Source organism: Penaeus vannamei, chromosome 14 (genome assembly GCF_042767895.1).
Source record: "Penaeus vannamei isolate JL-2024 chromosome 14, ASM4276789v1, whole genome shotgun sequence".
Lineage (NCBI taxonomy): Eukaryota > Metazoa > Arthropoda > Malacostraca > Decapoda > Penaeidae > Penaeus > Penaeus vannamei.
In genome coordinates this window covers 11,031,269-11,041,730 of record NC_091562.1, presented here as the reverse complement: position 1 = coordinate 11,041,730, position 10,462 = coordinate 11,031,269, and the positions used below count along the sequence as shown (strand labels likewise).

Sequence of the window (10,462 nt, the reverse complement as noted above, 5' to 3'; positions counted from 1 at the left end):
AAATAACTTTGCAAAGGGGAGGCACAGGGTCTTGTCATGGGTCTACATGCTTGCCCAGCCTACGCATCGCAAATCCGCCATGTTGGCTACCTAAATAACCATGATTTCTGTGACACAACCAGATCCAAAAGGTTAACAGCAACATAGTATAAATATTTTTTTTCTACTTTGTATCATTACTGAAAAGACATTACTAAAACAATAGCAAATAGCTGTATTCTAAATTTTGCCAATTAATTTTTAGCAATTAATATGACTATGTACAGTAATGAAAGACAGGTAGAAAAAGAAAACACTTTGTCAAACCTCAAAGTAAGACTTGCACCATAATCCTTGAAAATGGGATGTAGTACAAGAGTAACATAGTAATATTATATGACCACTGAGTTTGTACTTCAGTTCTTACAACACATGAAGTGAAAGTCTAGAATTAAAGAGGTCATAAAATTAATACAATCAAGTCTAGGAATTAGATACTCCTATTGCTTCTGAAAGATTTTTTCCTTTATCAAAATCCCTCTCTCTGTCCTTTCTAAACAAGTCCATGACTTTTTATTTACTCACTTTCTTTCGGAGTTTCCCACGGATGTGACAGAGCCTCTTCATTCCATCGGTAAAACAGAGAGCTTCCAATCTGCCATTTCCAAGCATTTTTGTCACCTGACATTTAGAAGAAAAAAGATGATCAATAAAGTTTTCCAACCAGCAGGATTGATAAAGATGGCAGTAACTATGGGAATCATTAAGTAAAAATGGCAACATAGTAACAATGAAAGAATTTTGATATAATCTCAACATTTACCTTCAGGTAAAGATCTGAGGATAAAAAAAGGTGAAAACTAAAATATATGAACATTAAATTGACAAAAAAAAGAAATGAGAAAAAAAAAAAAAAAAAAAAAAATTATATATATATATATATATATATATATATATATATATATATATATATATATAGATATAGATATAGACAGACATAGACATGTATCTATCTATCTATCTATCTATCTATCTATCTATCTATCTATCTATCTATCTATCTATCTATCTATCTATCTATCTATCTATCTATCTATCTATCTATCTATCTATCTATCTATCTATCTATCTATCTATATGTATATGTGTATATGTGTATATGTGTATATGTATATATGTATATATGTATATATGTATATATGTATATGTATAGATAGATAGATACATACATACATACATACATATATATAAATCACATGTCATATGTACAATTGAGCAACAAACTAACCACAAAAGAAAAATCAATGGAAAAACATTTACATACAAATGTTTGTCTAAACATTCATTCTTTTGCAAGGAAAAATTGCTTAAGACAAGAGTGACTTGCTGAGATTATATAAACAGTCTTAAACGTGAAACTTTCATCAATTACATCAAAAAGTAAACATGTAAAAAAAAAAAAAAAATCATACTAAAACAACAATAACAAAAATGACCGAAATGATGTAGTAGTTCCATGAGACCTACAAATAAGGAAAAATAAAAAATACTCAGCAACAGTGAAATTAAGTACTTCATTATGAAATCTGGAATGCAATTTAGAATTCTTGATTTTCAATCAAAAAAAATATTACCTGGGCATATTCTTGGCCCTCCTCCTTGAAGATCAACTCTCTCTTCTCTGCTTCATTCTCGTTCTTACCACGTCGCCTGTTCTTTCCTCCCTTTCCTGAAAAACGAAGCATTTTGAATATGACTACTCTATATGTATATATTTCACAAAGACAAGTCACAACATTTCAATTTCTATGGTTTTCTTGGCAAGGGTCCACTTCATATACAAAAATAACCAGTGACAACTTTAAATGAATTTCCTGCAAAAGAGGCTACCAAACCTACAAAACAAAACATACAAAAAAAAAGATGGTTTCCTCCTTGTATATTTCCACTGTCCTAGTTTGTAATACAAAATTGAACCACATAACCGTATATGCATTCATAAGTAGGTTTTCAATTATTTGAAGAAACTAGTAAACTCAAAAATACTACAAATGATACCTTGCAAACAATGCAAACCTAATTGAAAAATTAAATAAACAGTTATGACTGTTTTTTGCAATTTTAACAAAGATTTGCACTGCTGAACATCTCAGAGCAAATATGGTTTACTTAAACAAACACTAACATAGTTATAGACTTTCTGAAGATCACTGATTACAGTAATATGTTTAACTACAAACTGCAATAAATCTTACTTATATTACGATGATACTGCACATTTTAAATATTCAATGTAATTTTGGTGCCACAAGTTTGTTGCAATTGCATCAGCTGTGAAGGTGAGCAGTGACTTTTTTTCCTAATAAAAAACTGCTGTAAATATGTACAAAATGGGTCAATTAACATTTGACAATAAATCAAAATGGGTCTCCAAAGTGTACTTGTCATTACTGATGTGTAATTATCTTCATCTGTCTGACTCCCAATGAAATGGTCTTGGACAGCCTTTTTTGTCTATGACATGGCCATAGTTTGAAGACTATGCATTCAGTATAATAGGAAAAACTTGGAAGCCCCCTTTACTGTCATTATGTAGCTATTTCCTACATTTCACTGACACTGTATTTATGTCAACAAGGAAAAATTATGTCCTTATGCAATTTTTCCCCAGTTGAAGGTTATACTGCTTTGGAAATAAGAAAAGCTTGAGAGATTCCTTTTGATTTATTGTCAAACATTAATTGAGCTGTCTCCTACATTTTCATTCCTATATTCTACAAAATAATAATAAAAATAATAATAATAATAATAATAAAAAATAATAATTAAAACAGCACCATCTGCCTTGACAACAAAAGTAGGGATGACATCATATTTATATATGCTAAATGTGTAATATAACTCATTACTTAAGTAAGATTTACTGCAATATTTACCTTATGTTATTGCAACAGATAATCAAGATAGGGTTTCCAATGATACAGAAGTTTCTTCTAATTAGCAGGATCAACTTGAATTTGCAACAATATAAATCATAGATGAGATTACAAAGAACATTCATAAACCTTACATGTATACTGCCCCTGCCTGGCCTATATCTATATTTGCACAGATCTTGAACTCCTAAAGTCTTTTTCATCCATTGAAACCAGGTGCAAAAGCTATCTGAAGAAGCTTTGTTTTGTGGAATTTATACACACACAAGACAACCTGACTATACCTGATCACCTCACTCCTTGAATTTTTAGGATTTTCCCCCTAATACTGATATCAATATTACTGTTATCATTATTACAAATATATCATCATTACATTTATTCAAAATAGCAATATCAACATTTTATACTGAAAAAAAGGAGCATAATCAGCCTAGATGTTGACTAAATAGTGACTAAGCATTTCAATGAGCCAGACAAAATAAATCAAAATCACAGTGGAGAGGGCATGTATGCATATGCCACCTTAGCATCAATAGATTAATATCTTAACAGTTTCTATTGAAACATCTAAGCAATCAGGAAAGAAAAATACAATCAGCTACCAAGTCAAACCTATAAACCCAGACTATTCTTATGCTATCATTTCAGTTCATGACCTTCAACAGATAAAAGAAAAGTAATATCTAAGAAAGCAAGCTGATATTATTCAGGACACAAAGAAGGAAATTATGTAATATACTTCCTGATAAAAAATATACATAGAAGTGCTGAAAATATCTGAAAAATCACTAAACAAGTACAAGTAAGAACTATTGTCCTTTGCAATGTATTTTCCAATATTGAAATCACACAGTAAGCAAACATTATGATGTTGCAATTCATGAAAAAATGAGGATATCAAAACAAAATATTAACAACATTATAAATCACATAAAACAAATTACAGCCTTCAACTTCTATTTTTTTTTTTCTTTCATTTAAAGCAATTTGTTCTTGTTCTCCTGGATCCCCTCCCCCTTTGAGAAAACAGATTGGAACTTTAGATACTTGTCTATGAAAAGGACCTTTTACATAGATTTTCTTGAAAAAACTTTTTGGTAGAATTGTTTTATAATAACTTTTATCTTTACTTTAAAAATTTTACTTTTTATCTTTACTTTAAAAATTTTACTAACATATCTTTCAAAATCGTATAATTTTTTCTTACCATTTAATTTTTTCATAGAGTAAAATATTTTTTGTCTATCATAATTACAGGACCTTGTAAGAGAATTTATTGATCATAAAATAAAACTATGTAGGCTTTCAAAAACAAAATGTCCAGAACTGTCACAGAAAAAGGCGTCTTTCCACTTTCATGGAACAATTGGTAAGTTGGTAAGGCTATGATTTGACCAAATCCATTCAGGATTACAAAAATTAGCTGATGTACAGAAAAGGACCAAAAAAAGGTGTAAAAAACAAAAGATAAATGGCCATAAAGAATACACACAATGATAGTCGTAGTAGGAAAGAATCAGTCTTGTCCTTGAATCTAAGTTCACATGGCACTGTCCAGCATTGCCAAAGCCTCTATACTTCACATCCTGCTGATAGCAAACCAACCTCCATCATGTATAAACAGGTAAGATGAAGATAGTCAATCCCCAGCAATTTAGCCCAATTACAACAGGTGTCACACATATGGGACACCCCGAGAAGTAAATATTACCAGGCATCCCGCCGGTGCAACACTAGATCAGAGCTTGTGCTCTGATTTGGTCACCAGTGGTGCACAGCATGCGGGTAGTTTCCCAGACTCGTCCGCATGCCGATTTTGAAGCCGCCCGGAAAATATCATTTTCGGCTTGAAATTATACCATCATTAGTGGGTTAACCCTATAATGGCTACTTTTATTCATGCCATACAGAACCATAAATATGTGACCACTTATGGTTAACCAGTCAAATGAAATATCAGAAGGGTCAACATTTACATTATGGAAGATGCACTATGCCAAGGCAAATTGATCTAAATGTTCCTTTAAATGAAAAAAGTAAATTAAATAATCTATAGACATTAATGATACTGCCACACACAAAAAAAGATCTTGGGAATAATCTTTACCATATGGACGCCCAAGCTAGGCCAAATTGAAGAAAATGCTGTAGTCATTGGTAAAGGTAAAAATCTGCACACACAAATGGCAGCACCACAAGTAAAGGAAAAAGAACATAGATAGCGCCATTCATAGTGAAAGTCCACTCAGTGCTGTTGAGTTTCAGCTCCATCTCACCATTCATACCAACAATGACAAAGAAGACAATGTAGAGCCCCACATCATCCACCAGTCAGATAGTCACCCAGTCACAGCAATTTAGATTGCTGAATAAATTTTGTGAGATCTTTGCTAAGGAAACAATTATCTAGTGGACATAATCCAACATGCTTGCCATCTGGTATATGGGCTCTGTACATCATAGGAATAATAAATGCCACCCAAGATCTAATAAAGGGGGATACAGGGGGTGATTATTCCTTATGGTCTGGATGCACCAAGGTAGGGGAAATTGAAGATGCTATTCTTGTAGAGGAAAAAAAATTGTAGTCATTGGTGAAAGAAATAATCTGAAGACAATAATGGAAAAAGACTGCAAAAAGTACAGCTCACAGCCAAATTCCACTTGGTCCTCCAAAGTTTCAGCTCTATCTTGCCATGCATATGAGGTGAAGATAAAAAATACACATTGAAAGCAGATATCCATGTAAGCATGTCAGTCAATATAGAATCTGCACCATATTGTAAACCAGTGTTTACCAAACCTTTTTGGGTGCAACCCTAAAGACAGTCTTAGCCTGGGCTAGCGACCCTAAATGTGTGAACATCTATTAATATATCCAACCATTTTTGTGGCTGCTATAATTCCAGATGTAAATTAGCTAATGTTATTCTATACTTTTATAGGTTTATATTACCAATGAACTGAATTTCAATAAACAAATGTAAATAAAAAACATCAACTTTTACTGACATATCCAGCTATGGATTCTTTTATTCTTCTTTTAAGACCCTCTGGCAACCCTCAGAAAGACCTTGGTAACCCTCTTTTGAGCTGCAACCATGTAGTTGGGAACCACTGTCGGAAGTGGAAAATGGTTCATAGTCTTTTTCTTTCACATTAAAGCTAAGACTTCAAAGATTCATCATGTAATCTGTGAAACTACATAGAACAAAGCCATTACAACTATGCAGGAAATCAAGGTCAATATGGATAACAGGGTAGTGGGGTCTTTCCAAACAATTTTGACATCTATCTGAAGGAAATCCACTGATTTCAACGATTCTTAGTGTCGTTTCTTGTGCAAATGATTCGTTGAGGAGATCAAAGTACCATTTCCATCGACAATCTTGATTTGTTAGTCTTGATAGCAGGGGAGGGCATGAAGTATATCAGGGCAATTATGGGGTAAAACAGGCTTGAATAAGAAGAATAGCGAACATAAATGTGTAAAACTAGCACAAAAAATCTAAAAATAGGCTAATGAAATTCTATGAATATCTCCTCTAAAATTCAAAAAAACTCCATGGGACTTCACACTTTCCAACCCCCCCAAAACACCCTAACCCATAACCCAACCTAACTTAGCAATTTAAGTTACTGTGACTAGGCATGCAATTTGGGCACTGCCCAAGGGTAGGGTTGATGGAGGGCTCTGCCCTCCAGCACCACCCAGGACACATTTTCTTCAACTCGGTACGTATGACAAGATAGAGCTACATCCATACTGTACACAACAAACAAAATGCCTTTATATATCGAAACACCAAACTATCCAACTCTCCTTCATTTCTCTCTACTGTGTGGATAGCTTCACTTCTAATCAATTAATTAACACCATATGGGCTCAGATATCAAACTGCGATGATTATAAAGGTCTATTTCTTGTCCATCGCTACTGTATAGTCTAAGATTAACCCAGAATTGACGCAACACCGAAAACAAAACATTTTTTGCTGACCTTTATCACTGAATGGCCGGGAATCCTCTAGTAAATGCCAGTGTCCTAAAACACACACGTGCGAGTGTGCAAAAGGTTCTTCAAAACCAATTGTTGTACAAAACTATATAAATCTTAAAACATGTAAATGAGGTATAACAACAATAATAAAGGTCCTTGAAAATATAAATGTGGAACAGCAGACACTGATGATTAACAAAGTATCATTTTGACAAGCACGTAGTAACACATTAACTAGTTTTCACATCGTAGTAACGAGTTCTGCAGTCAACTGAATGTTTACTTGTGACATGTAAACATGATTATTGACTGAAATTGGGCTCTCATCTCAGTTCATTTGCATGTAGCACCTTTGGGAAGCATTTGCAAATATATTGCCATAGAAGAAAATTGTCATGGTTTGTATTATTCTAGCATTTCATATACTGCACATTGTCTGAAATCAATTCTGAATGAAGATGCAAAATCATACTTACAAGGAAGGAGGATAAAAATTTGCACAGCCAACAATGGCCTTTGCACCTTTAGCGCTTGGGTAAAAGCAAGCCAATTACCAAGCAAGTTCTTACAAGATAAAACTGTTGACCTCCCTTGCATTCAAACCCAAATAAGGTAACACTAAGCTCTTCCTTGTCAGAATAGGTAATTGTTACTGATAGCGACACACCCTCCCAGAGACTAAGTCGAAAAAATTGATGTTTTTTCTGCAGGAAATCTAGTGATTAAGTCAATTCTTGGTATTGTTTCTTCTGTGAAAGAATTGTTGAGGAGATCAAGTACCATTTCTCCATTCAAGATCTTGAGTAGTAACACATGAACTACTTCAGATATCTCAGTAATGAGTTGTGCATAAATAAGACTTTGTGAATGTTCGAGGAACACTTTTGTACCATTATCAGAAAAAAAAAACTATATCAGTGATTTATGACAAAATATTCTGAGAAATATAAAAAAGATATATATACATGTTTTGTGTCCTTTTACACCCGAAATAAGCTTCTATCAAGACTCCCTGGTAATATTATGTAGCTTACGATGTGATCTGTACATATACCGAGTACGAAGCACTAATGTTTGAAAACAGCTGTGCAAGTAAGGATTGAAATATTACTGTTAGACTTGACCCATCAGTCAGTACATCAAAGCATGGGTAAATTTGATTTGATTTGAAATTAGTTGCTACCGTTGTAAAGGCCACTATAATACAAAGGTTATCTAAATGTCGGATTTTTGACCTTCAGATGCATATGCAAGATATTGATTATTTCATATTGAAGATGATAGTACTCAGTAATATCTGCTCTGAAATAAAATCTATATGAAATTTTGAGCTCATTTGTGTGCGCAGTTGTCATCTTGATAAAGCTATCGCATCTATTTCGTGCGTTCCCAATAAAAACTATTATGTTTAGATGTTACGTAGGTCTAAGGTACCATAAATTTACAAATATCCCACCACATGTAGGTGTCTGCATGATTTTAAGCACTTCTTAGTAAAGATAATAGGCACAAATGGCTAAACACCAACTCTACACTTGTTCCCCTTTGCAATCTGTTAATATTGACATTTATCGAAGAAAACAGTTTGAGAGGAATAACTAATATATTTTATTATTTAGGTATGAAAGTCTATGTGGGCCTAATAAATGAGGACGATTCATTTTTTAAACTTTATGTGCATGTGTTCACATACAGATGATCATCCTCGAAAATTATAAACACCCAGTGACTATCTCTCTTTGTTTAATTTACCTTCGGTACGTTATGGGGATCATAATTTTCATGCAATTCAAATACAGTTTGTTGCTTTCACTAGAGCCTCGGAGCCCTGAGGCCATGTAAATAACCAATTTTCAAATTTTGACCTTAATCAAAAAATATAAATGGGGATGCAAGGTCAAAATTATATACAAGACGAAACGCATATAATGAGTAGGGAAAGGTGATCATTTCCCAAGATAGTCCCCTTAAACGGTCAGTGTTGTGTTATTCCTGGTAAGGTAAACAAGATGTGGGACTTAGAACCTGAGCGGTGATAACAAGGTATATTTTCGCCATTTAGTGTGACTATAAAACTGCTGCAGTTTTTTTTTCCATTCTATAAGATGGTGGTGTCCCTTTTCACCCATCTACACAGGACGCTATAAGTAACTCGTACCAAAATGGAACAAAATCTGAGCAGTGATGGTGAAGTGTGTTTTTGTCAATTAGTGGGGACTATGAAGCCGCTGCAGCATAAACTATGTCCTATCCTACTCGATTTCTTCCACTATCTACGCACATCACTATAAGAATCTTTTACCTCATTCTAAATAAGTGCATAGATAAATCTTAAAACATATAAGTGAAGTTTAACAACATTAATAAATGACTTTAAAAGTATAAATGTTACAGCAGACACTGATAATTAGCCAAATTTTGGGTAAAATTACCGCGGATAACAATCAGGGTTACTGAAACACTTCTCATCTATGGCAAAAGGTGTGCAAATCGAAAATAAAGGAGTTACACGATAGAGAAGAAAGAAGACCGACCCATCTTTCTCTAAGTCCCTCGCCATGTTGTCATCGTGAAAGTTCACGTTGTTATACCTCTTTTTCATGTTTCAAAATTTATACGACAGTGATTTAAGGAAATAGGTCTGAAGCACCTTCTGCACAGGCGCATTTTCGCGTTCTGCCGCCAGGTTTGACAGCACGATTCCCAGGGCAGTCCGGTGACAGGAGACCAGCGAGAACTGTTTCGGTTTTGGTCTTACGTCGATTCTAGGTTGTTCTTAAGACTATATAGTGGAAACGAAGAAGAAAAAGACCTTAATAACTATCGCAGTACGATATAAATAGGTATTTGGTTTATTGTTTACATTATGAATGGAGCTCTATCTTGCCGTACATACCGAGGTGAAGAGAATGTGTCCCGGGGGGTGTTGGGGGGCTTGCCCCCCATCAACCCTCCCCTCGGGCAGTACCCAAAGGGCATACCTAGTCACGGCACCGTAAATTGTTAGGTTAGGTTGGGTTATGGGTTAGGACGTTTTTTTGGGTCTTGAAGGTGTGGAATCCCGTAGATTTTGCCGAAATATGGGTTGTGTTTCCGTAGAGTTTTTCGAACTCTGGAATGTCGGTGCACAGACTTCCAAAAGTGGCGGCCATGTCCGTAGAGTTTCATTGCCCGATTTTTAGCATTTTTTTGTGATAGTTTTACACGTTTCTGTTCGCTATTATTCTTATTTAAGCCTGTTTTACCCCATAATTTCCCTGATATACTTCATGCCCTCCCCTGCTAACGGAACTTAACACATCAAGATCGTCAGCTGTGATTGCAACGGAAATGATCATCAGATTCATTCTCATCACATGAGAATAAATCTGATGATATAAACATTGTCTGGGAAGTCCCGATTGTCATAATCGAAAAATTTACCAAATTTTGTTCTGACAAGCACGTAGTAACACATGAACTACTTGGGATATCGCAGTAAGGAGTTATGCGGTCAGTGTTGTGTTATTTCTGCCAAGGTAAACAAGATGAGTGACTTTGAATC

At 34.4% G+C, this 10,462-nt stretch overlaps 1 protein-coding gene across 1 annotated transcript in view; it reads right to left on the bottom strand.

Moving 5' to 3' along the window:
- The window catches only part of eIF1A (eukaryotic translation initiation factor 1A), a 22,883-nt gene that overhangs the window by 11,576 nt on the left and 845 nt on the right, over positions 1-10,462 (bottom strand). The window contains exons 2-3 of the mRNA XM_070129740.1: positions 1,614-1,708; positions 565-660 (exon numbers count right to left, since the gene is read on the bottom strand). Of these exons, the coding sequence (XP_069985841.1) occupies positions 565-660; positions 1,614-1,708 (191 nt within the window). The remainder of the gene's footprint in view (positions 1-564; positions 661-1,613; positions 1,709-10,462) is intronic.